This window comes from Taudactylus pleione, unplaced genomic scaffold (assembly GCF_031769625.1).
Source record: "Taudactylus pleione unplaced genomic scaffold, aTauple2 ptg000246l, whole genome shotgun sequence".
In the NCBI taxonomy this organism is placed as follows: domain Eukaryota; kingdom Metazoa; phylum Chordata; class Amphibia; order Anura; family Myobatrachidae; genus Taudactylus; species Taudactylus pleione.
In genome coordinates this window covers 50,626-78,585 of record NW_028284648.1, presented here as the reverse complement: position 1 = coordinate 78,585, position 27,960 = coordinate 50,626, and the positions used below count along the sequence as shown (strand labels likewise).

At 45.6% G+C, this 27,960-nt stretch overlaps 1 protein-coding gene across 1 annotated transcript in view; it reads left to right on the top strand.

Annotated features, from left to right (window-relative positions):
- Window positions 1–27,960, top strand: part of SMC4 (structural maintenance of chromosomes 4) — a 142,092-nt gene that overhangs the window by 72,001 nt on the left and 42,131 nt on the right. The window contains exons 10-13 of the mRNA XM_088479818.1: window positions 417–581; window positions 2,163–2,396; window positions 11,568–11,753; window positions 22,596–22,757. Of these exons, the coding sequence (XP_088335944.1) occupies window positions 417–581; window positions 2,163–2,396; window positions 11,568–11,753; window positions 22,596–22,757 (747 nt within the window). The remainder of the gene's footprint in view (window positions 1–416; window positions 582–2,162; window positions 2,397–11,567; window positions 11,754–22,595; window positions 22,758–27,960) is intronic.

Below are 27,960 nucleotides of genomic sequence, written 5' to 3'. Positions count from 1 at the left end.
CTCATTCTGTCACTCAAATTAGCAGGCATGCGCTATTTTGCGAGCACACAATTTCCGACCGCAATGACTGGTTCACGCATGTGTATTACAACCCATACGCATGCGCGGTTGAGCGGCCGCTTACGAGCGGCTCTGAATCAGGCCCTCTGTACCCTAATTATGTCAGCTGCTGTACACAGAACCTTTACCACAATAATGTAACACTGTCTGCTGTACACAAAGCCTGTTCCCCAGTGTTACACAATAAACCCTGAACACAGACCGTGCAAGCCCACAATGCAGATAATAGAGATGGCAAAAGGTGAGCTTTAAATAAAACCCCCAAAAAACTAATACTGGATTCAATCGCTAGTTCTTAATATTAATTTTGTCCAATGTTAATACATTTGTTGTCATATGCTTTTCTGTACATGTAGGTGGAAGAATTAGGAAGTGTACCCGCTAACAGTCAGAAGATTATTGATGAGGCTAGTAATAAAAAAGGCGTTTTCGAAAAGCAAAAAGAGGAGCAGGAAGAGAAGCTGAAAGAAGTTATGGATAGTCTTAAGAAAGAAACCAAAGGTTTGCAAGAGGATAAAGAGGTATTTATAATCTTAGATCTCACTATGGGGCATATTTACTAATTATTGGGTTTTATATTGTGATTATTATTTATTTCACTTCAATTAGAATTTATAGATCGCCCAGATGTGCTGTTAACCACTTAAGTGATTAATATGTTTTCCAGAAACCGATCAGAAATTGTCGGGGTTTTTTTCTAATTAAATTCTGTCAAGAACATTTATTTATAACTTATCCAACATCAGGCCGTATTCAATTAGAAGCGAAAAGCCGAGATCTGCAAAAAAGTATCGCCGATTGCGACTTTCGCCAGGTGGAAACTTATCTCCATATTTAAATCCATCCGCTTTTCGCGTACGCGGAAAGTGAATGCAATGTAATAGGCGAAAACATTTGCCTCTGAATAGCAGGAAAAAGAGTGCAACATTTTTGTTTAGGGGTGCAAAGGTGGGGAAACCACTTAGGACAACCCCCCAATGGACAACTGCGTCAAATTCCTAAAAAAAACAACTTGACACCCCATTTTGAATTTGGGGGCAAAAAAAGCACAAAGTGGGGGTACAAGTTCGCAAACTAAGGTTCTGGGGGTGCACTAAGAAGGGGGTCAAGTGTTTTTGGGATTGCAGGTGCTCTTATGATGGTGGAAATTCAAATTTAAAAAAAAAACAAAAAAAACAACTGCACTTTAGAGACATTAAAATATGCTAGCACTCATTTTTCAGGTACCCCAAATTTGACAGGACTACTTATTTTCTCCAAAAAATACTGCTTTATGCCATTCTTCACCACTTATTCAAATACGCTAATTAGTGGCAATTATGAGAGACCCCAAACAGTTGTATTATGGCTAATCTCAGGCACTTCTACATTGATCCCCAATGTTTCTGCATCTTTTTGGGGTGGTTCCGGCTGATTTCCCCAATTCTGACACCACTTTTCGCCTGTTCTGACTTCACGTGTGTGCGTTTTCGTATCTTTTGGAACTTAATAGGGCGAATCGCGGGTACGCAGACAATAAGTTTCTGCGACTAAAATATGCGATATAGGCAAAGTCCGGCATGTGAAACTTTATCGTGCACTCGAAACTAATTGAATGCGGGCCATCATTTTGTAAAATAACAAAACACACAGCATCAATATTGAGTATTACATTTTGGTCGTCGATATTTTGGGACATTGTGACTGTTTCCCAGGTATATACTGGGAGCTGCTTTATTTATATTCCCCCAGCAGCTGCTCCTATTAGCACCCTGCAGTGTGGGGGGTCCTACCATGTTGCCCAATTAGCAGTGCGGAAGACACTGGGGGGCTGCAGAGGGCTAGAAAGTCCCTTTGCCATTGGTGCCTGCTGGAAGGTTTTCTTCTGGCAGCTGCCCAGTGTGTGTTTGACTGGTCGCATTGTTTGAGACCATGTCAGGTAACTCACAGCCTGGCGTGGTCATAAACTATGCGTCCATGCCAGGCAAGTGGTTTAAGAACATCCAGGGACAGGGGCTCCAACATCTTAATTCCTTGACACAATAGTTATGTGCGAATTGACATGTCCACTTAAGAGGCTGTTTTATACAGTTATTTATTTTACTTTATTTTACAACTTCAAGGTCAAAGAGAAAGAGCTGATGGAGCTAAACAAGAGTGTCAATGAGACACGTTCAAAGATGGATGTGGCACAATCTGAACTGGATATTTATTTGAGTCGTCATAAAACAGCATTGTCCCAGCTAAACAAAGCAAAAGAAGCATTGAACACTGCTTCAGCGACATTAAAAGAAAGAAAATCTGCAATCAAAGAATCAGAGACTGAGCTACCAAAGGCTGAAGAGGATCTTAAAAAGGTGCGCTGTGTTTTTGTAATTGAAACTGAATTGTAAGACCATGAGAAGCACTGATGAATAGTTGTTGGCCTTTTCCTCAAAGTAAATGGTGGTTGTGTGTTTTTAAATTTGTTTCTTATATCCACTTGAAGGGTACTGAACCGTGTAGTCAATAAAGCTTCAATAAGGACTATAAATAGATTCAGTCTGTCCTCTCTTCCCTCTTCCATCTCCACTTCCTGCAGGGAACCTGTGTTGTGTTCCTATAGTTGACTGTTATTTGCAGATGGTGACTAGGGGCCCTGCTGTGCAATTTGGTTGAATGCAGATGGAGTTGACACAAGTGGCTGCGCTCTTCTAATTCAGCGGGTTAGTGGGACTTTCTCCAACTAAGTTTATCTGTTTGCTGAGCAGTGTTCACATTCCGATATTGGTACTGATTCAGAGTTGCTAAAAACTCTGTATCGTGGCTGGTTCTTGCTATTTTTAGCACTGAACATGTTACAGGGCCAAATGCAGACAACTATGGGTGATTTGGGAGTCTGCGTATCTCCAGTTGTGGCTGAATGGTTGTAACTGGTAGGCAACGCAGCATTTGTACATAGCATTAGTGTTCTGTGATCGTGTAGGCGTCTAAATTTGGAAAGATGACTTGCACCCAATATAGGACTTGATGCAAATGTGTGGACAGTAATTACGACTATGGGCCCGATTCAGAGCCGCTCGTAAGCGGCCGCTCGTTCGCTCCGAGCGATGTTTGCCCAACTGCGCATGCGTACGGATCGTTATACACATGCGCGAACCAGTCAGTGCGGCCGAAAATCGTTTGTTCGCTAAATAGCGAATGCCTGCTATTTTGAGTAACAGAATGAGGCGTATGTGGGTGGTAACAGGGGAAGGTGCTTGAAAACGGGGAGTGGAAATCCGAACGCAGGCGTGCTTAAAGGTCAAAACGGGCGTTTTAAGGGTGTGCATAATTAAAACAGCAGCGTCATTGACCACGTCACTGGGTTATTTTATAGCCAGAACTGCTCGCAAGATTGTGGTAGCAAAAACCAACCACAAGAATTGCGAGCAGTTCATACGCTGGTCGATGTACTCGATTAATCTAATAAATAGCAGACATGACGTAGGATGCGATCGGCCAGGGGGCGTATTTTTCCAAAAAACGACCGCAAGTTTTGTTCGCTCGTTCAGACCTAGAGGCGTGAACAGACCGCAAATAGCGAACGGTTCATTTGAATAGCCACCCCTATTTTCTGGACGAGCTAGCGCTAATTGCGTCCGGCTCTGAATCAGGCCCTATGTTCACAAGCTGAATGGGGGCAGTATGGCTACATAAATGCATGCAGCTCTGCATATGACTATTAACATTTATTTCTGTTAGCGCAATGCGGCTGACTTGCGTGCAGCTCTGAATCATCTCCATTATTTGTACTGTAGCTGCCTTTTCTCTTTATATCTGTCAAAAGGAATAATTTATGGTCTCTTTAGGCTTATCAATCAAATGTTATACAGATTTGAATTGTCTAAAGCTGCGTTCACCCTAGATGATTGAACGATAACTATATCGTTCATCGCATTCAATATCGTCCAGTGTGAATGCCAGATATAGTTAACGATGCGCGCTCCCGCGGTTCGTTAACTAGTGTTCACTCTAGCTCCGGCGGCAGGCAGGGCGCCGGAGCTAGAGAGGGCACGGCCATTGAAAAGGGGCGTGTCTATAAGGCACGTCCCCTTTTCTTTACTCTTGGGGACGTGCCCGGCACTTACGGGCACGCCGGGGAGCCCCCAAGCACTGTAGACAGGGAGAATAGATGCCAGGAACATGCGCCCGGTGTCTATTCTCCGGCGGTGACCGGGTCACCGCACATTTTCCCACCCGTGGGATACTGCGACCCGCAGGTGAAGACGACACCCGCAGGCTCTGAGGGCAGGGCGCTTTTTGCCTTCCAGAAGGAAGGCAGGGCGCCGCGCCCCGCTAAAACAGCCTAGCGGGAGTGCTATTAACTATGTCTTTCATCCCCCTTACTTGCAGGGCAATCTGACGATATTGTAAAGTTCTCAAAGTTCGTTGATGAGCAAGGGTGCCGTCACTGAACGATATCGTTCAGTGTGTATGCTCAATGTTGTTAACGACATTGAGCCTGGCTTTGCGGAGGAAGTACTTGGAGATATCGCTCGTGGATCATATCGTTAAGTGTGTATGAGCCTTAAGTTTCCCAGTATACAGTAAGGAACAGATGCCTTATGCACAACCTGTGATGTTGACATCCATCTGCCACATGCAGCCCAGCCAACTTCCGAGCTCTCACCGATTGCCCCACGTTTTCACATTATGGCTGAAGGAATACATCCCTCCACTTCTTTCGCAGAAACTTCAGCAACTGATCCCAAGCATCTGAATCGCAAGATTGTGGTAGCAAAAACCAACCACAAGAATTGCGAGCAGTTCATACGCTGGTCGATGTACTCGATTAATCTAATAAATAGCGGACATGACGTAGGATGCGATCGGCCAGGGGGCATATTTTTCCAAAAAACGACCGCAAGTTTTGTTCGCTCGTTCAGACCTAGAGGCGTGAACAGACCGCAAATAGCGAACGGTTCATTTGAATAGCCACCCCTATTTTCTGGACAAGCGAGCGCTAATTGCGTCCGGCTCTGAATCAGGCCCTATGTTTGACCCCGGGTAACCTGGTCCCTTATTATTGACATTGTAAAAGCTGGTTTGGGGAAAAAGCCTGACAGGCGGTGTAGGAGGGATGTAGTCTGGAAGCCGACGGTCTAAATGCCGACCGCCGGCTACCAGACTCTCTAATCCCGGCATGGTACTAATGACAGGTGTCAAACTCAATGCCAATCATTAACCATACGCCGGAAGACCGACGCTTAGTAAGCCGGGCGCGGACAGTCGCGAGGGAGGGTTAGGCTTAGGCTAGGGGATGGGGGGGGTTAGGGTTAGGCACCCCCGAAGGAGGTTATAGTTAGGAACCGCACCTGGGGGACTTAGGTTTAGTCGGCGGAGAAGGGGGTGGATTAGGGTTAGACACCCCTAAGGGAGGGTTAGGGGGTAGAATTAGGTTAGCGATACTTACCTTAATACGATCGGAATCTTCACCTTTGCCGGGCTGCCGCTGTCGGGATTTGAACCGCCGGCCATGCGGCGCGGCAGGCTGTAATGCCTACTACACCCGTGTAGGATATTGTTAACGTTTCCTCCTTAGTGAATATTACAGAGATCTCTAATTGGGCTAGATTTCAAAGTTCTGTGTTTTTTGTTTTTTCCTTTTGTAGGGTCAGATTCAGAGTACACCTTCAAGGAGAAGGGTAGAGTAGCATAGGAATCAAGTTTTGAGAATTCCTCGGCTTTTGACGAGGATTCTGCAAGATGGTGTGAGGTGGATGATTTATTGTGGGCAGTGCAGAAAATCTACACAGCAAGAATACAGCAGAAAGGGGTTATGCAAAACTGTCCAGATGCTACCATGGGTGCCTCTCTAAAAGTAGCTGTAAAAATAGTGTCTATCTAACAATGTATAAGCCAAAAATACCACAGTTTGTATTTACAGCACTAAATTGACATACAAAAAAAGTTAATTTACCTCTAGAAGTAAATTGCTTTAATCTCATAAAATCAATACAGTGACCATACAATGACAAATGTACATATAAAATGACACACCACAAAATCCCTAATCTTTATAAATAAATTGTCTTAGTATATCGAGTATTGTTGATACTTCAATATAAAGTTCACTTTAAGATAGTTTCCTTATTTATTTAAGCATCTGCCACAGTTAGTGGAGGAACAAATATCCAGCAGGATATTTACCAGTCCAAGCAGGTAGTGCTCCAAAATGCTGGGATGTTCCTTTCGATTACATATTAAAAGTGCTGCAGCTTCAAGGTGCTATCAGAGGTAAGTGTGAGTCCACAGGGTTCCTGGAGTTGGGGTGGTAGTGTCAGGGTGCCTACTGCTGCCCATCCACTAGGCGATTATACATAGCGATAAAGCGATAACTACGGTCGTTATCACCTGCAAATCGGGCAGTAAAAGGTTAAAAACGACCAGCGATGCGCGCGCTGGTCGTTTTTAACATCAATCATCGTTCGAACATGACGATCAATCTGACGACCGCCGTCAGGTTGCCATGTTTGGGGATGATTGATTTGCATGCACTGAACATCTGAACGTTCAGTGTATGCAGTTCACCACGCGGGAGACAACGGCGTCGTAATCGTGCCATCGTCTCCCGCATCGTTAAATGGATAGGCAGCATTCCTGACGCATTTCGCTGTGTAGCCTGCAGCTTTCTTAAAGGTATACTGGGTTTTGTGAGGGTATAAAAAGCATGCCCGAACTCTCTGGCTCGGGGCTTGGTAAGTGAATCTAGAGTCTCAAGAAAACTCTGGAGTAATTTTGAATGGAATCTGTGAAAAGGATTTGCTCTGCTATTAACAAGGAGGAATTTCTACTTCAGGGTCCATAGGGTATCCACAGGATACCTTGGGGTATAGGTGATGACGTCAGTCTTCAGGCACCACAGAGTTAGTTTTCAGCCTCCCAGGATGCATCTGGTTCCCTCTCCTATACCCCGCCCCGGGCCAAGGCATCTCAGTTTCGTCGGTGCCTGGCCGGAGTCGGAGGCACTGTGCAGAGGGGGGCTATGAAGAGCCCCTGAAGTTTCTTTTAAAGGCAGCGCTGGCTGCACATCTGGGAGTACGGCATGGACAGTCAGTACTGACGTCCATGCCGTCTCCCCTACACCCCGCCGGTACCAGAACGCCGGTACTGATCCGGGGATGCTGGTAGACATCTGGGGTCACGGCTAGCGGTGCCCCCAGATGTCTTGGACCATGGCTGGATCCCAGGGGATAGCAGGTAAGCAGCGGGGTCCCGCGGTGGGTCCCCGCTGATCACTTGGTCCTGAGTCCCCAGGCAGGGGGCTCCCTGGGGACTGGCTGCAGCGTGGAGCCAGGCGACCAACCTGCGCTTCCACTACTCCCTGGGACAGCGGGCCGCTGCTGAGCGGCATGCGCTGCGGCGTCCCAGGGGTTAAATGCATGCCAGGGGAGCGCGCTTTCCCTGTCTCACAGCCGGCGCCTCCCCTGCTGCACACAGCCTCTCTGCTCTGCCCGATTGGCCATAGTGTGTCAGCGCTCCTCCCCCAGGCCGGCCTCCTTCATCCTCTGCTCCTCGGTGGCCATCTTTGAAGCATGGTGAACGCTGCTGGAAGCCTGTGAGCGGTGGCATTGCGGTCTGGGTCCCCCAGCATACCTCTCCTCTGTTTGTCACAGGTCAGTGTATGCAGCGCTGAGTCCTACCAGCCTGAGGGTCTGAGTAGTTGAGAACCAGCGCTATTAGTGCAGGGATTTGTTTCTTCTGCATTGTATGTGACTAATCTGCTAGCCTGCTGTCTGTACTTTCACTTCTGTCAGCCTTATTACTGTCCCTGATCTTGCTCTGCTCAAAGCCCTTGCGGTGCGCGGTGTGCAGGGCGTTATTCACACTATACCAATACGTATAGGTGTGAGTGTCACATACTTACCATCATGTCTGAGACTGACTTTCCTCTCCAGCTCATGTGTACTAAATGTAAGGTACCAATAGCGGAGGGGGAGGGTGACGCGAAGGGGTTATGTCCCCAGTGCCTGGCACTGTGACGGCCGATTATGGTCCCGGTACAGTATCCTCCCTGGGCTTGTTTCGCTAAGGCGCTTACAACCCTTGTGGGCCAGCTAGCTCCGCCACCTGCATTTACCCAGACGGGTTTGTCCCAGCAGTCAGTGGTGTCGTCACCCATGCGGGAGTTCCCGAGACACTCGGCAATGAGGTTATTGGGCTCAATGGTGTCGGTATTCGACATGGTGGAGTACGCCCAATTTCACTCCAGACCTCTGCTGCTATTGATCCGGTCCAGATGGAATGGATTGCCTAAGTGTCTCAAGTCCCAGACGATGGGGCTCACTCCGGACGTTCGCCTGTCTCTAACCTGGTGTTTGTAGACGAGCCACCTCAACAACGGTCGCCCGTTGATCTGGGCCCTGTTAACAACGGACGCCAGTCTCCGGGGTTGGGGAGCTGTCACGGGTCCACACTTGTTTCAGGGCAGGTGGACTCGGGCGGAAGCGGAGCTTCCAATAAACATTTTGGAGCTCCATGCGGTGTCAAGAACTCTCCAGCTGGCACAGCCGGTTCTCCAGGGTCACCCTGTGCAGGTCCCGTTGGACAACGCCACCATGGTGGCCTATTTAAACCAGCAAGGAGGAACCCAAAGTCGAGCAGCACTCGCAGAAGTGTTCCGTATTCTGGTCTGGGCGGAGCGCAATCTCCCAGCATTATCGGCAGTGTTCATCCCGGGAGTCCTCAACTGGGAAGCGGATTTTCTCAGCAGGCAGGACGTGCATCCGGGAGAGGTCTTTACACCAGGACGTCTTTCAGAGTCGGGTGGACAAGTGGGGTCTTCCAGAGATAGACCTCATGGCGTCCCGGCACAACAACAAGTTGCCGGTGTATGGGTCTCGAACAAGAGACGAAAAGGCGTCTCTGGTGTATGCCCTGTCCGTCCAGTAGACGTTCCAGTTTGCCTACCTTTTCCCTCCGTTTTCCCTTCTTCCGCGGGTAATTTGGAAATTCAAATCAAGAAGGAGGTACGCTACTGTTGATAGCTCCCGAGTGGCCCAGACGGCACTGGTTCTCCGACCTCCAGAGTCTGTCAGTAGACGTTCCTCTGAGGTTACCATTACGACCGAATCTGCTGTCACAGGGTCCTTGTCTTCACCCGGACCTGACTCGGTGTGGCTGTTGAAACGGTCATGCTAAGGTCCAGAGGGTTTTTCTAGCTCCGTGGTGCAAACCATACTAAGAGCGCGTAAACCTTCCTCGGCAAGAATCTACCATCGTGTGTGGCATACTTTCTTCCGGTGGTGTAGACCTAGGGGGTATTCCCTTAGGGAGTTCCGCCTATCTAGGGTGTTGGCTTTCCTACAGGCTGGACTGGATCATGGGCTTCGCCTGGCTTCTCTGAAAGTGCAGGTGTCTGCCCTGTCAGTCTGGTTTCATCGTAGGATTACTGCGCTCTCTGATGTGCACACCTTTATGCGAGGTGTTCTTCGCATTCAGCCACCTTTGGTTCCACCGGTGGCGCCTTGGAATTGGGCTGTGGTCCTGAGAGTTCTCCAGGGCCCGCCGTTTGAACCACTGGACTCAGTGGACTTTAAATGGCTTACAGCTAAAACCATATTCCTTCTGGCCATTGCCTCGGCCAGAAGGGTTTCGGATTTAGGGGTTCTCTCTTGTAGACCCCCTTTTCTGATTTTTCATAGGAATAGGGCGGTGTTTCGCACTCGTCCGGGATTCCTTCCCGAAGTGGTATCCAGTTTTCACATCAATGAAGAAATTGTTGTGCCGGCTTTCAATTCACCTGGTCTTTCAGTGGATGACGCCACTTGGGATGTTGTGCGGGCATTGAGAATTTATGTTGACCGCACTTCTTCTTTTAGGAAGTCGGACGCCTTGTTTGTCCTCTATGGCTTCCGTAAAAAGGGTTGGCCTGCTTCAAAGTAGACTTTGGCAGGCTGGATTCGTATGGCAATTTCAGAAGCTTATCTTCATGAAGGTCTTCCAGTTCCCTCCTTGGTGAGGGCTCATTCCACTAGGTCTGTGGGTCCTTCGTGGGCAGCTAGACGTGGTTCAGATCTGCAAGGCTGCTACGTAGTCTTCTGTCCATACCTTTGTGAGGTATTACGCTTTTGACACCTTTGCCTCTCAGGATGCTTCCTTTGGGCGGCGGATTCTCCTTACAGCACAGGAGCGTCCCCACCCTTAAAGGATACTGCTTTGGGACATCCCCAAGGTATCCTGTGGATACCCTATGGACCCTGAAGTAGAAAATATGAGATATGGTAAGAACTTACCCTTGTTATCTCTATTTCTACGAAGTCCATAGGGTTCCACAGGACTCCCGCCCTGTCGCACCTGTACTGCAGATGGGCTTATTCTGGTCACCGTTTTTTCCGTCTCCCTATGGTGAGAATGTGATTCTTGTGAGTGTCCAGATTTTTTCTTCTTTCTTCTCCTCCTCCAGCCTATGGCTTGTGACGTAACTGAGATGCCTTGGCCCGGGGGCGGGGTATAGGAGAGGGACCCAGATGCATTCTGGGAGGCTGAAAACTTTAACTCTGTGGTGCCTGAAGACTGACGTCATCACCTATACCTCAAGGTATCCTGTGGAACCCTATGGACTTCGTAGAAATAGAGATAACAAGGGTAAGTTCTTACCATATCTCATATTTTTTCACTTCAGTAGATCTGTGAGATAATTTAATGTTAAAATTCAGTGCAAGAGGTTTGGGCTTTCTTTAGGCTCTGGATGTTGGCAGAGCTTTGAGGGCCTAAGTTTATAGGATCTGTGAAGTGTGAGTATGGATGACCTTTTGGTCTTCTGTGAGGTTGGCTGGCACCCAAACTGACCATTGCTAGATGGATTACTCTTAATTCATTTGGCAAGTAAGCGAAAATGCTTCTTTGGTAGCAAGGGGCCTAAGGTGAACAGCTGTATTGAATGGCTACCTGGTCTCCAGTACATACATTAACAAAGTATTACAGAATGCTTTATTGCATCCAAAGATCCCAATTTTAAACTGAATGTGCTGTCTATGGCAACTTGTACCCTTCTGTACTTTGAGACGTCTCCATTGTCCCCTATATGGAAGAGTTAAATTGCAATTTTAGTATTTCAATTTTTAGATTTTTTTTTTTTTTTTTTTTCACTTTCTATCAAAATCTTTGTTTTTTTTTTTGTTTTTTTATTGTATTCCTTTGAACACAGGACGCCCACCTGATAAGTTCTTTTTTCTCCTTGTTAAAAAAAACACAACTTAGTTAACAGACTGTTACAGAAATCTTTACTTTTCTCTCTCTCATTTAGTTTGTCCATGTTCTGTCCTGTAGAACTTTGTTAAAAAAATAATAATTATCTGAGTATACCAGCAGGCTATGGGGCTATATAGGGGATGAATGCAGCATTTAGTGTGACATTTAAAGTGCCCAAACTCCAGTGGAGTCTTTCTATGTTCCAGTGCCCCACAATGGACTCAACTTAAAAGTAAAAATTCCATTATGTCCTTGTAGTGTATACTTCTTAATGTTAATTAGATTAAAATGTATTCCTTGAAATACATTTACAGAAAGAAAGTGAGTTTGAAACACTCCTAAAAGAAGAAATCACTGTAAAGAATGGCGTTAGAGAGATACGACAGAAAGTGGAAGAAGCAAGAAGTTCTTTATCTGCAAATCGTAGCAGAGGAAAAGTTCTTGATGCTTTGATTCAGCAGAAGAAATTGGGAAAAATCCCTGGCATCTATGGAAGACTGGTGTGTTAATGTTTTGTTTTTTGTTTTTCATGTAATATCTAAACAGTGTCCTGCAGATAATGTAGCGGTTGTAGCTTTCTTTTGGCAATCTGAATGTAATTATAGGCTCTGAAAAGGCATTTCTACTTCAGGGTCCATAGAGGGTCCACAGAGTTGACCTTGGGGTATAGGTTGGGAACCAAATCCGGGCACCACGCAGTTAAAGCTTTCAGCTCCCAGGATGCACTGGGTCCACTCTCCCTATAACCCCGCCCCCCAAGCCAGAGGCACCTCAGTTTAAGTTGGTGCCCGGCCGGAGTCGGGTCACCGTTATCGCAGAAGGGGCTGATTAGCAGCCCCTAAGCTTACTTATTTTATGAGTTAAAGTTTGTTTTTTTAATTTTACTTTGACTTTTCAGAGCGGCAGCGCCGGTGCTGAGACGCCAGTACAGATCTGGGGATCTCAGCGGGACCCCAGAGCTGTACTAGCCGGACTCTGCGGGCGCCCTGGGCTGTTGCCTGATCGACGGGGAGCAGGTAAGGTCGCGGGTCACCGCTTGCGGTGATCCGCGCATTTAATATGCGGTCCGATGCCTTCGGTCTCTGGGGACAGACCGGAGACGCTGGCAGTGGCGGCGGGCTATCCCTCCATGGAGGCATACCCCGCATGTCCACTAGACCACCAGGTACTTAACGGTCGGCGCTGGGAGCTGGAGTCCCGGGGGTTAATAGCTGGCATGGGGAGGAAGCCTTCCCTGTTGTAGTGGCTCCTCCCCTCAGATCAACGCGCCTTTCAGTGTCTATAGTCTGGCCTCGCTGAGCTGCTTCCTCCGCGGGCCACGCTTCCTATGAGGTCTCCAGCGGCCATTTTATCTCTGTGGTGCAGCAGAAACCTCTCAGGATGACAGTTGGTCCAGTTCCCCTGCGTACCTCACAATCAGGTCAGTGTACACAGCGCTATAGCCTTCCCAGACACTGGGCACGATTCTATTCAGCGCGATGTAAATAGCGCCGGGAGGTAGCTCCCGGAGCTGTTCAATTCGTCGCGATGTTAGGTCGGGGAAGGCTCGTTATCGCGCCTTAAACAGGGTGTTTAGGCGCGATAACGGGCATTCCCCGACCTAACTTCCCGACGCGAGGCTGTTTTCCAGGCGCGAAGGGCAGAAAACAGCCTTGCACCAGGACTTTTTATCGGATTTCTTCTCTCATCCCCGGAGGGATGAGAGAAGAAATCATTAGTCGGACTTGGCAACGCGGTGTATTGAATAGCTTCGGGAGCTCACTCCCGGAGCAATTTACATCACGCTGAATAGAATCGTGCCCACTGAATCTGGGCAGTTGAATGTAGCGACATTTTGCAGTATATTATACGTCATGTTCGTGTGTCATATATATATATATATATATATATATATATGTGTGTGTATGTGTATGTATATATATATATATAATATATTTTTATACATATATACAAAAGTGAGACCAGATCCCCTACAACAAAGAAGGGGGGAACCAACCTCTGAAGCCAGCACACCAGACAGTTAATCAATGAAAACACATGTATTGAAGTACAGCCAAATTACATCGGGAAAAAATATTTTTGCATGTCACATCTGCGATGCAGTAGATACTCAACAGTGCCTGGTGACCAAATGCAGTATGCTGGATAAAGCGCCCGACGGCCGTTTCGGTGGTACAACCACCTTCATCATGAGCACAAGCTGAATACAGTAACCTGGCCTAGAAAAAGGAGAAAAGGGCGCCGAATCAGACATGTAATTAACACTCACCTGATGCGGGAAGCCAAGACTCGTTCTGGGCCTTGCATACCGGACGATGACGGTTGTTCATCCCAAACTGCAAAATACAGACACTCCCCGCAGAACGTCATGCCGCAAAGGGACCAATGCCGGCGCGTGATGCGAGGGGCGTGTGACAGGCACCAAGCCTGTGCAGTGGACAGCCGGAGACACGTGGTGCAGATGAATCACGTGCCCCTTAATACCCGGAAGACCGGTCTTACAGCGGTTACCAAGGTAACCAGAATACAAACACAAATCCGTGGAGAGTGAAACTAAACGTCTGACAGGCCCCCTTGAATCCCTCAATTCAGCAACAATTCACTAAAAGACACATACATATAAAAGATACATGAACAAAATAACATAGAAAAAATTATTATCTTAAAAGCATCACTCAATAAATGTCCTGCTAAATACCAATCTTAGAAAAAAACAACAAAAACAAAAAAAATTTTTATATACGTACACGACCTAGAAAAAAAGAAATATAAACCAAAACAAATATTTAACGAAAAATAGCATAATACTACCATCCTATACATATATATATGTATGTGTGTGTGTGTGTGTGTGTGTGTGTGTGTACTGTATCCAGGCGACCTCCTGTTCTTTACAGGATCACCAGGATTCTTTGAAGGCATTTCCAGTTATCCATTGCTACCCTTCACTAGCACGAAGGGTTAATCATCTGGGAAAAAGTCCTCCCTGAATTCCTCACAGGATATAATTCATCTGGGAGCCCTACTGGATTCTCAGAATCGGAGAATCCTTTCTAACATCAGACAAGATCTCCACTCTTTAACTACGAGTGCACAGATGTCTCCACAGTTGACAAGTGTCTATACACTCTGTCTTGTGGGTTCTTCAATCCAGGGTGTCTACCTTCAAAAGGGTGGTATATGCTCAGTTCCATTCCAGGCCTTTGCAAAGACTGATCCTCTCCAGAGGGAACGGTTTTCTCCATCGGATCACTGTTTGTTTAGAGATGTTCTCTCTGGAGATGTGTGTGTCTCTATCTGGGTGGTTATAGCCATCTCATCTAGAGTAATCCTTACTACGGACGCCTGTCTCTGAGGTGCTGTGACCGGTCCTTCGGGGCTGTTGGATGTCTGTCGCTTCCGCCCTGCCAATTAACTTGTTGGAACTTTAAGCTGTCTTGGGCCCTCACTCTGGCCTAACACAGGCTTCATGGTGAACCTGAAACGGTTCAGTCTGACAGTGTCACAACAGTGGCTTACATCTAGGTGACACTGGTCGTTGGTTAGCAATTACGGGAGTGTCACACATTCTGACATAGTCCGAGGGACTCCTCCCGGCCATCTTTACAGTGTTCTTTCCGGGAGTTCTACATTGGGAAGCGGACTTCCTCAGCCGTCACGATGTGCATCCCGGGGACAGGTCTCTTCTCCAAGAGAGGTTTCAACTCCTAGTGAGCAGAGGGAGCCCTCATGGCCTTCTGCCTCTATCAGACACTGCCGGTGTAAGAGTCCAGTTCTTAAGGTACTGAAGCAACCTTCGCTGATTCATTGTCAGTGATTTAAAAATATGACAACTGAACTTATTTATTATATAAAATTCAGACACAAGAAAGATCAAATATTGAGTCCAAAAAATCCGGAATTATTGAGGTAAGATATTTGATAATATCTGTAGATGCGGATAATGAATAGACCAGAATATCCGAAGTTTAAACACCTTAGATAGTTTGTTGCAATGAACTGTAAGATAGCGAATATCTGTGAATTGTTTCAATGTAGCTAGCTCTTATTAGCGCTATCTTTGCTTCAGTCCCATAATAAGTCAATACATATATATTATAAACAAAATCCTCCAGGAAGATAGGATACTGCACAATCAGTCCATATAGAAAAGGTATACTGTTTAACAACACGTGGTGCACTCACATTTGTAACGGATACCGTTGCACACAGTTGAAAGTCGCACTCACCCTAGTTTACCTACTGGACAGGCGGAGAAACGTGTAGAAGAATAGACGGCAGTAAGCTATATACTGCCCGTGTGATCACACTGTCCGCTGTTGTGCCGGCTCATTCAACCCGACTTCCGTATTGCCGCTGCGGAGAATACAGACATACAGGTGTCTGATACATTGCCGCCGTGGAGACTACAGGTGTGCAGGCCTCCGGAGGATAGAGGAGATAGACCTGGCACTTTATGCAGGTTCAGTCCACCTGACACTTTCATCGGCTATTGCTGCTGCAAAAAATACAAGTATGCATACCTCCGGATAACAGAGGAAAACACGGTATCCGTTACAAACGTGAGTGCACCACGTGTTGTTAAACAGTATACCTTTTCTATATGGACTGATTGTGCAGTATCCTATCTTCCTGGAGGATTATGTTTATAATATATATGTATTGACTTATTATGGGACTGAAGCAAAGATAGCGCTAATAAGAGCTAGCTACATTGAAACAATTCACAGATATTTGCTATCTTACAGTTCATTGCAACAAACTATCTAAGGTGTTTATACTTCGGATATTCTGGTCTATTCATTATCCGCATCTACAGATATTATCAAATATCTTGCCTCAATAATTCTGGATTTTTTGGACTCAATATTTGATCTTTCTTGTGTCTGAATTTTATATATTAAACAAGTTCAGTTGTCATATTTTTTAAACATTTATTTTTTTGACTAACCAATATCCATCTTTTGATTCAAAGTTAGCATTTGTCTAGGGGAGGCATTTTTTTCCCATTGTGATATTTTTATCATACAATTTTTATCAATAAATATTTGATTGCGCTTCATTGTTCTATTAGTTGTTGATCATATTGACAGGTAGAGTACAGCCTGTCGTGATATTTGAAGCTGCAGTCTTGTGGTCTTTTTATAAAACAACTGTGTGTTTCATTATATACTAATTTCAGCGCTAGACTGCTTGTTTCTGTGTGTCATTGTCAGTGAAGTGGTCCTTCCACTTTGTGTACCTGTTTCTTCCGGTCTCCCTTCTTCCTCGAGGTCTTCGGAAGCTTTTCAATCGAGACAGAGGTGCTGTCCTGCTGGTGGCTCCTGATTGCCCCAGACATCACGAGTACTTAGATTTTTGGAATCTCCCCATCGATACTCCATTCCTGCTGCTTCACTATCCGGACCTGTTGTCTCAGGGTCCTTGTTTTGCCCTGGACCTGGATCGTTCGTCTTTGGCTGCGTCCCTACTGTGGTCCTAAGGCTTCCCTGGCTCTGTCATCCTTGAGATGTTTAAGAGCACATAGACCCGCTTTTGCTGGTATCTACCACAGACTGTGGCATACATAATTCTTATGGTATCATACCTGTCACTTCGATCCTCCGGTGTTTAGAATTTCCAGAAATTCTGGCATTCCTTCCAGTTGACTTGGGTCTCACCCTCCGCCTCGCCTTCCTGACAGTGTGGATCTCTACACTGTCAGTGTGGTTTGGATGTGGAATTGCTCCATTCTCTGCTATCCGGTTCATCCTTCAGGGTGTTTTCTGGATTATGCCTCCCTTTCTCCCCCCCTAGGGGCTCCTTGGGATTTAGTAGTGGTTCTTCGTGCCCTCCTGGGACATTCAGTTGAACCACTGGCTGTGATGGCCATTTCTTGGTCTATTGCTTAGGCTCTCTCTCTCTTATGGCGTTTGCATCCGCCAGGAGAGTGTCGGAATTGGAAGCATTCTCAGGTGGCTCCCTGTTTTGGTTAGTTCAGCATGTCAGGGTTGTGAGTTGCATTCGCCCTGTGTCTCTTCCTAAAGTGGTTTTTAAGTTCCATATTATTCCTGAACTTATGGTACTGATATTTCAGTCACCAGTCCTCTCGGCTGATGTGGCCTCCTTGACTGGGGTCCGGCCTCTCCGGATTTATGTGAGCCGTTCAAATTCCTTCAGGAAATCAGACTCCTTAGTTGTGGACTTTGGATTTCACAGGAAACGATGGCCGGCCAATAAATTGACATTGGTAAGATGACTTCGTATGACTATCTCAGGGGCCTACACATAGGCTAGGCCTTTCTATTTTGGTTGATACTTCTTCCACTCGGGCTGTGGGCGGCTCGCTGTGGCGCCTCGGCTGTTCTGCCTTGCTAGGTGGCCACGTGGTCTTCTCTCCACACCTTTTTAAGGTTCTAGGCATTGGTTTCCTTTGTCTCTCAGGATGCTTCCTTTGGGCGACGGATTCTCCTCTCAGCACAGGGGCGGCCCCACCCTTATAAGGACTTCTTTGGGTCAACCCTGTGGACCCCCTATGGACCCTGAAGTAGAAAACAAGAGATATGATAAGAACTTACCTTTGTTCTCTGTTTCTACGAAGTCCATAGGGTCCACAGAGCGCCCGCCCTGACGCACCTGGCTTCATATGGGCTGTGTTACAGGTCACCGGTTTCCCGTCTCCTTCTCTGAGAGTGTGGTTCTTGAGTGTTCCAGTCTTCTTTCTTTCCTCCTCCGGCCTTTGGCTACTTACAAACTGAGGTGCCTCTGGCTTGGGGGCGGGGTTATAGGGAGAGTGGACCCAGTGCATCCTGGTAGCTGAAAGCTTTAACTGCGTGGTACCCGGATTTGGTTTCCAACCTATACCCCAAGGTCAACCCTATGGACTTCGTAGAAACAGAGATAACAAAGGTAAGTTCTTACCATATCTCTTGTTTTTCCTGTGCTTTAGTTGAGTCCATGGAAATGTCTTGTTTCCTTCTGGATCATTTATCTCTGGTAATCACTCCTTCAAATTTGTTAAAATATACATTAAAGTACATTACAGTACAGTCCAAACCTAGGGCCGTATTCAATTAGCCGCGAAAAAGTATCACAGATTGTGACTTTTCGCAAGTCGGAGACTTATCTCCGTATTCAATTCCAAATACTTTTCGCGTACGCGGAAAGTCATTGCAATGTAATTCGTGAAAAAGATTTGCCTCAGAATAGCAGGAGAAAAGAAGTGCATTTTGTATTTTGGAGTGCAAAGGTGGGGAAATCACTCAGAACCCTTGGGACAGCCCCCCAAAGGATAACTGCGTCAAAAATTCCCTAAAAAAAACAAAAAACCGAGGAACACCCCTAAAAAGTACTTTGAATTTGGAGGCAAAAAAGTACAAAGTGGTGGTCCAAACATAAAAAGTAGCTAAATACTTTTCGGGGGTCTGAAAGTATGGGTGAGCTGTGTGTTTTTTTTTTTTTTAATTTTTATTGCAGGTGTTTGCTTCAGATATTTTTTTTTTATTTTATTTTTTTTAACTTCACTTTAGCGACTTTAAAATATGCTAGCACCCATTTTCAGGTACCCTAAATTTGACAGGACTACTTATTTTCACCAAAAAATACTGCTTAATGCTATTCACCACTTGTGCAGACGCTAATTAGAAGCTATTGAAACAACTAAAGTACCCCAAATAGTTTTATTAGGGCTATTCGGGCACATCTAGATTGATCCCCAATATTCGTGCATCTTTTTGGGGGTGTCAGGCTAATTTCCCCATTTCTGACAGCACTTTTTGCCTGTTTCACATTCGCCGGGATGCGTTTTCGGTTCTTTTGGAATTGCCAATTGCGGGGGTGCGCAAGAAAAGTTTGTGGCCAAAACACGCGATGTCGGAGAAAAGTATGGCATGCAAAACTTTTCCGCAGGTGCGAAACTAATTGAATACGGACCCTAAATGTAACCTTGTTAAAAATACATAGCTCATGGTGTGTATGTAGCTTGTGTACTTAACCACTTTAACTATCAAATGTTTTCCCAAAAAAATGTCCAGAAATGTTTAGTATTTCTTTAATAAAGTGTAAACAACAGTGTAAGTGGCGCAACTAACCATACAGTGTCAAAAGAAAATATCTACAATTGTAGGTAATTCAAACACAACATAAAAAATCAAATGTGTTGCACTCCCCACCAGAGCATAACAAATCAGACGTGTTGCACTCTCCAAAAAAACGATATATTCAGAAATCAACAAAAATGGTAAAAAACCATGGTGTATATTGCCTTCAGTGCAAAAATAGATAAAGACCTTAACAACAAATCCAATGTACTTTAAAAGTTTCTGCTGTCCCTGTAGAAATCTTTTGTCTTCATATAGTGCTACTGTGTTGAACATATATAGGTAAACGGGAGAAAAGTGTAATTCTGGTAAATATATATTTATCTGTGCTCTCATGCAGGAGGAAAGATAAACGAATGACCAATTGTGGAAAAATATATTTTAAAAGAAAAAGTTGTTTTTGTACACCACCGTGAGTGTAATATACTACACAAAACGTGCCTCTTAGGTGACCCGCACCAAATCTGAATTTGTAAGAAATTGTAATGCTTGTACCAACATTAGTTAGTTCATAATCTGGTACAATGCTTCAACTCCCATAGGTTTCCTCATTCCCGAGGTACATAAATATGTAGGGAGATAAAAAGAAACCGCCTCAAATTGTCTGTGCGTACAATTAAATAAACAATCCACTTATCTGTCTCAAGTAGGTGGTGACCACAGGAACGCCCAACACGTTTCATATATATAATTTTATTTTAAAAACCATATACCTAGGGGATGTTTTGTCACCCCCATTGTAAAATAACTCCCCATCCTTTGAAAAAAGTTCCCCAACATTATTACCTCTCACCCTGCAACTGGTAATAATCCCAGATGCAGAGCCCACTCCCAGTTCCAATGGGCCCCCACTGTATTAGTCTACAACCCCGAATCCACCAGTCCCAAAAGATTACATGATTTTTTTTGTTTCTTACATCATGTCAATATCCATATAAGAGGGTGGTTCAATAAATAAGGTAACATATACCTCTCATTGCGTAAATGTATTTAACTCGTACCTATATGTATAATCAATAGTAATCATTGATACAGATCATTTTTCCACGCATCTATCCCGGCATTGAAGAAACTTGTGTCAAGCGCCTGAAGCCAGGACCTTATGGCTTGCTGAACTTTACTGTCTGTCTGTTTCAATGGTCCAAAGTGATGGAAATCGCTTGGTGCCAGGTCAGTGCTGTAGGGAGGATGGTCCAGTACCTAGTGGTAGTGCCGTAACAACTCACTTTGCATGGTTTGCTGAATGTGACCTGGCATTATCGCGCAGCAATAAAACGCCTGTCCGCAGCAATACAAGCAGTTTTCAACTAATTGCCCTCTGCAACCGGCTCAATAGGGGAAATTCAAATGTTCTGCGCTCCTCCTGCTGGGCATCACTAGGAATAGGCTCCCAACGGAGCCATTTAATTGTTTAGTTTGGGCGCCCATTAGTCTTTAACACTGCTAAAAGTCCGGGGTTTAGCCACGCAAAGCAGTTTGACCCATTTATAGGAGGGGTTAGGGCGCCCAAATCGGTGAACTTTGCACACATTTCTTCACACACCTCAGGAGGCTGCGAGAATAAATGTGTACCCTCTGCAGCTTTAGGTGTCTGAATGGAACAATAATTGAGTTGCTCGTTCGGGCGCCCAAAGGTATAGACGCCCAGCTGAGGGTGTCGCAACCAATGTGTCACAACAGCGGATAGCATTCACCGTAATACCCTTGGTGAGGAAATCAACAAGCACACCCCTGTGTTCCCAAAAGACTGTCACTATGGCCACCTTTGCTGATGGAGTCGTTTTGAATTTTTCTGAAGGTGAGGATGACGCGTGTTGCCATGTCATGGGTGCTTGCTTCATCTCCAGTGCCACATGATGCATCAATACTTAATTTCCTGTAACAATAAGTTGCAGGAACTGCACTCCCTACTGTTACTGCGTAAAGTTCACGAGAGAATATCCCATCCTATTTTTTTTGTAAACTTGGGAGTTGCTTGAGTACCCAGCGTGCTTAACACTTTTTCATGTACACCAGTTGCTCATGAACGATGTTGTGCACAGTACATACTGAGATGTTCAGTTCGTCGGTAACACTAATTTGAATGTGTCTGTCTGTCCTCCTGAATTAGACCTTCAGTGCGGCACAAATTGTCATCTGGTGGACGTGCTTGGCTGGCCAGATCGTTGCTCATCTTGAACATCTGTTCTACCATTCTCAAAGGCGATGCACCAAACGCATACCTGTTTCCATGACATGTACGACATAGCCATACACCTCAACAAGTTGGCAATGAATTTTAGCACATGTGCCCTTTTAGATGAAGAAATCTGATAACATTACGTAGCTCAATGTTTGACCATGTTTCCGCCAGCCTCGCCTTCTTATAACTGATGTTGACAGTATGACTGATATTAGGCACAGTATAATGGCCGTGAGGGGAAGCAGTGGTCTACCTGCTCTGGCCTGGCAGGAAATTAGAATGAAACCGAGAACATTACACACGCTTGAGGTCTTGTTATCTTACTTATTGAACAACCCTCGTATTTGGGTTCTTACTCTGCTGAACACAAAATACTGCATTGTCAAATAAGAGAATATTGGAAATCCTATTTACAAGAGAAAAGCATGGACAATAATTTATTATAGAAGCATTGATAATCTTGATTTGTGTAATTCCTTGCATATCTGGATTCTGCAATATTTCTCAGTCTGCATTAGCCTTTGATGTGGTGCTTTCAGCATTCTGATGGGGTTAAGGAGTGGCTTTTTTATGTTTGAAGACTTCTTCAGTGTGGATTTGCGGTTCATTGTCCTGCTAAAACATCTATCCTGTCCTAAGTCCCTTGCAGGCTTTGTATTTATTTTTCATCATCTATTTTGAAAGCTTTTAGCGTTTCTAAAGCAGAGAAGCATATCCACAGCATTAGGATGCCCCCATGCTTAAAAATAGGTATGTATTCTTCAAATGATATGAAGGGTTAGGCTTATGCCAAACTCTGCAACGGTTTTTCTTTCTTTACTGCATTGTGGGGCTTTGTTTGAAAACGAAAGGAGTTGGAGGAGTTTAAAACATATTGATGATTTTTATTCGATGATGTAAGCATTTTTTGTAGAATTTCAAACTTTTTAAAATGGTGATTGTTTTTACAACCACTATATAATTTACTTTTATTATTCTATACTTTATTTTTAAGTTTATCTCACTATTGCCAAATTTGTTAAACCTTTTTGCATTGCAACTAGTTGGGTACAACGATTTATTTTTATTTTTTTCCCTTTTAGGGTGATCTTGGAGCTATTGATGAAAAATATGATGTTGCCATATCATCATCATGTGGAGCATTGGATCATATTGTTGTGGATACTATTGATACTGCACAAGACTGTGTTAATTTTTTGAAGAAACAGAATGTTGGAGTAGCAACATTCATTGGTTTGGACAAGGTACCATTTACTTGTACATTTATTTTTTTAATAGAGCAAAAAGGTGTAGGAAACCACTACATTTTGTGAACAGTCACTGTATTTATTCAGGACGGAGGTTCTTGCAAATCTAGGACAACTGTTTATGATTGAAAGCAAGCTATTTCTAGATGGTTTAAATAAGTAATCACAGGTATTCAAAAAGAATGGACGTAAGGTGCCACAATTACTGAGAGCACACCGTGCATTGGAAACATCTTAGGCAAAAAGGCCTCAAACTACTGACTGTGCTGTACAAGGCAGCAGTCTGAACATCAATCCATGCCCTCTCTTTTCACTATCATGTGGGTTTCTTATCCTCTACTAATGCAGCTTGCGAGCTATAGCCACTTAAATACACTTTTAATTATGCATCATATGTGGTTTGGTTTCTTTGTAGGCCTCCCTACGATATTATTTGGGTACATCCTATTGTAATGGCTGCCATAGACTTTTGAAGAGAAACAGCAAATTATATTTGCTGATTATTCCTTTTACCTTGAAATACTTCATGGCAGCCCAAATTCCACACTTTTATTTTCGATATATTTGTTATTCGTTTTCAGAAGTTACTCAGACACTGGAGTAGTGGAGGAGCTTCACTAACTATGGTCTGAATATATTTTTATTTATCGGTTTCTTCCTAACCTAGGGGTGAAACCACTCATTGTAATGGCTGCCATGGATTATTTCAAGGAAAGAGCGATCAGTAAATTTGCTCTTTTCTCAATCGTCCTTTGGATAATTCATTCTAGGACCTTGGTATATTAAACTCCTCCTTCTCTTCCTTTTTCTTTCTTCCTTTTTTCTTCTTTCTCTTTTCTTCTTTCTCTTCCTCCTTTCCCTGATTCTTTCTTTTCTTTTTCCTCCTTTCTCTTCTTTTTCCTCCTTTCTCTTCCTTCTTTTTCCTCCTTTCTCTTCTTTTTCTTCCTTTCTCGTTAAACTACAGCATCCTGGAATTGCCTGTGTTCTAGCTTGGCTCCATCCTGTGTAGGGTCTGTTTCCTGGTGATCCTTGTTAGAAAAGGGCGAGGTAATCGAGGATTCAGACATTAAAGGATCCTCTTGTTTTGACAATAATGCTATTAAATGGTACAGGATGAATGACGTAGTGCACAAAACATGACTCATCCAGGATAATGAGGGGTCAGCAAAGTCTCATAATACATTAAAGTGCCAAAAGTCATGAGATAGCAGTATGTAAAGGTAATGTTAGGTGGTATCACTGAACTGCGACATCTTGGAAAAGTCCAGAACTGCATTAGTTGTAATTGACTTCTCATGAGTCAGTTTGGACATCGGTTAGGCTGCTCCTGGCAGGCGACGTGAATTATCGGAGTTCGAACGGGCCATGATAGTGGGTGCCTGACGGATATTCAGTTTCCGAAGTTGTGCGGATATTCAACATTCCTCAGTCTACAACAGTGATTCCCAACCTCTGTCCTTAAGGCACACTAACAGTCCTGGTTTTAGCAGTCTCCATGATTGTGCACAGTTGGTGAAATCAAAATAACTGAGGTACTAATTAAGTCACTTGTGCTCAAGTATCGCTATCCCCAAAACCTGGACTGTTGGTGTGCCTTGAGGACAGTGGTTGGGAACCCCTGATCTAGTGTGTACCGGTAATACCTTTTATGGAAGGCCTTACCACCCACCGTGGACAGCGCAGTGGCCGACCACAGGTGCTTAATGATCGTGACCAACGGAGCTAGCCAGAATTGTCCGTGGTAACAGACCATAACACTGCCTCAAATCACATCCACATTCAATGCGGAAGGTACCAGACGCATATCCAGCAGGTCAGTGCAGAGTTCTTTAGGTCTTCTGCTCCCATATTGAAACTAACAGAGTGCCCGTTAACATTATGACACCGGACACAGTACCTCACCTTGGCTCATGATGTCGCTAATTGGACCCTGGAGGAATGACAATATACATCGTGGGTCGACCGTTACAATTGTTTCTACTTCAGGGTCCATAGGGGGTCCACAGGGTTGACCTTGGGGTATAGGTTGGGAACCAAATCCGGGCACCACGCAGTTAAAGCTTTTAGCTCCCAGGATGCACTTGGGTCCACTCTCGTTATAACCCCACCCCCAAGCCAGGGGCACCTCAGTTTAAGTTGGTGCCCGGCCGGAGTCAGGTCACCTTTTAGTGCAGTGGGGAGCTGATTAGCAGCCCCATAGCTTTATTTTTTCTAAAGGACAAAGTTTTTTATTTTTACTTTGGATTCTTCAGAGCGTCAGACTGTCCATAGGACGTCTAAGCTGCCTCTCCGTCACCCCGCTGGCGCTGAGACGCCAGTACAGATCTGGGGATCTCAGCGGGACCCCAGAGTCTGTACTAGCCGGACTCTGCGGGTGCCCAGGACTGCTGCCGGATCCACGTGGAGCAGGTAAGGTGCGGGTCACCGCTTGCCTTGATCCGCGCATTTGAAATGCAGTCCTGTGCCTCCGGTCTCTGGGGACGGACCGGAGGTGGCGGCGGGCCCCCCCATACCCTGAGGTGGCGGCGGGCCCCCCCATACCCTGTGTATCCACTAGACCACCAGGGACTTAGTGTTCGGTGCAGGGAGCCGGCGTCCCGGGGGTTAATAGCCGGCCAGGGGAGGCAGCCTTCCCTCACCTCAGCGCGCATTTCAGTATCCATAGTCTGGCGTCGCTGAGCTGCTTCTTCCGCGGGTCACGCTTCTTCTGAGGTCTCCAGCGGCCATTTCTTTGTGGTGCAGCAGAAATCTCTGGAGATGGCAGTTGGTCCAGTCCCCCTGCGTACCTCACCATCAGGTCAGTGTACACAGCGCTGTAGCCTTCCCAGACACTGAATCTGGGTAAGTTGCATGCAGTGTAATAGTGCAGTATATTATATGACATGTTTATGTATATATGTATATATCTGCATTGTATGTGACTTATGCTAGTGCTGACTGTCTGTACTTTATTCTCTCACCTGTCAGTGTATATCTATCCCTTTTCTTTTTCTGCCCTAATACAGCTGTGCTTGGGGTGGTTCTGAGACCTCACATTTATATACTTGTTAATATTTGTGAGGTTTGTCACATACTGTTGCGTGCTGCACGTTGCCATATTTTGAGTGGAACTGTGTGTTGCATACGCTGAAAATGGGTCCCTGCAGCTAATTTTTAGTATCAGTCAGGACCAGTATAGCGCTGCTTGATCGCAATGCTTGGTCAGATATGTCTGACCAGGAGATAGAGCGTTATACTGCACCATTTTTACTATCCTGCAAGCCATGTGCTGCAGGTGTTAGTGTGGAGGGTTTAACTCTTAAAGGGTTCTGTATGTGGCGTCATCGGGTGCCGGCCCCTTTCACGACCCCCTTGGGCGGTTTGTTTTCTCGGGATCCTCTCAATTGCGGATCGCCAGGCGGGCCCTTATTGTTGTACTTCACCTGGGGGTTACTTCACCATACTGGCGTTTTCATCTCAGGGTATCTTGCAGTTTCTTGCACTTTTCCCCTGTGACACAGACTATAGCTCCCTGCAGGTTTTTTTTCGAGTATATGAATTCTCCCTGGTGCCACAATAGTCTGTCATTCCCCTTGCAGGGATTACCACAACAGCCACCCTGGGTGGATGTTGTTTTTCTACGAAACGCAAATTGGCGTGGTTGACGCCCTGTGGTTACTTCCCAGTTGGCTCTGCCGTGAACTGGATACTGTTTTGGGCTCTTTCCCTCTTACACGGGGGGAAGCCTATTTCAGGTATTATTATCCCTGCTTTAGGGCTGGTAGCAGGTCCATTCTGGTTAGAGTGAATGTTGACCTGCACCTGTATCATACACCCTCAGTATTACGTGCCTTCTGGTTCCCTGTTGCTGACTAGCGCATGGCGGGACTCTGGCTGTTGCCAGAAACGAGGTATTACAACAGTGTTTGGCCTCCTGTCCCAAATTCCCTGGGGGTCATCACGAGCCCCTCCTGGGGTGGATGGGCGTGTTACTCGTCTGATTACAGACGTTACTACGCATCCCATTCCTGCGTGGTCGGATTCTTCCGATCCGTAGGTGGTAACTCTGCCTGAAATCAGTATACTCGCTTTCAGGGGTTGTTACCCATCCTACCATGGCTATAGCATGGTTGGTTAATACTAGTGCATACTGAGCTGATGCATTTGTAATATTTTTTCCCCTACAACACGTCTGGGGTTCAAATGTATTTGGTCGCTCACGTAATATATGCAGTTGTCATAGGTGGACATGCCTATATTGAATACCAGTCTCCTAACTTTCATAGTTTCGGCTGCGACTGTATCCTCCGTAATACCCTATGGCTGCGCTCTGGGAATGCAGAGGTGCAGATACCATCTATAGGGTAGATCTTGTTGGGTCCTGACCTTGACAGTGGCAGTACAAATTTACCGCCTTCAGCTATGCCCGCTACAGGGCCTCAGACTAAGTCTATTAAGTCTTTTTGTCCCTGGGTCAGCCTAAAGGTCTGTTTCTTCATAGACTGTCGGCCTTTACAAGGGCCGACATATCCAGTACCGAGCAGGCCTGGACTGCCAGCCGATCCTGCTTCTGAACCTACGGATATATCTTCAGCCTGACTAGACCGGCCTACCACTGGGAGATGGCGATTTTCTCAGTTCGCCCGGTACTAGTGTCAAGTTGCCGCGGCTATGTGGGTAGGAGGGTACGTCCTCTCTTTGCTCAGGCGGCCTATTTCCATGTGATGGTACGCAGGCCCTTATTCGGACCCGAACAGGGCCTTACAAATCCAGAAAGCTATACAGTTGTTGCGGTAAGTGGAGCTAATTGGGCCATCCCCACTTTCTTAGCGAGGGACTGGTTGTTCTGCTTTCTTTCTGGTGCGGTGGGTTAATGGTCCTCTTTGGCGTATTCTCTGTCTCAATTCCCTGAACCAGTTCCTAAAGCTACCTGGGCTCAGGAGGCAATCCCTATGCTCCATCATACTATGTTTGGATCCTGGGGACTTTATGGTATCACTGGATATACAGGACGCGTGCCTACGGGTACTTACAGAGACCTTGCCTCAGCATGGACTGAGGTTTGCTGTATCACAGCACTTACAATTTTTTCGGGCTCTGCCTGTTGGGACTGTTCTCAGCCCCACAGGGGTTTACCAACATTTTGGATTTTCTGACAGTTCTTCTGTTCAGTATATCCCAATGCTCCTGTACGTGGATGGCCTCCTGCTCTTAACAGGAT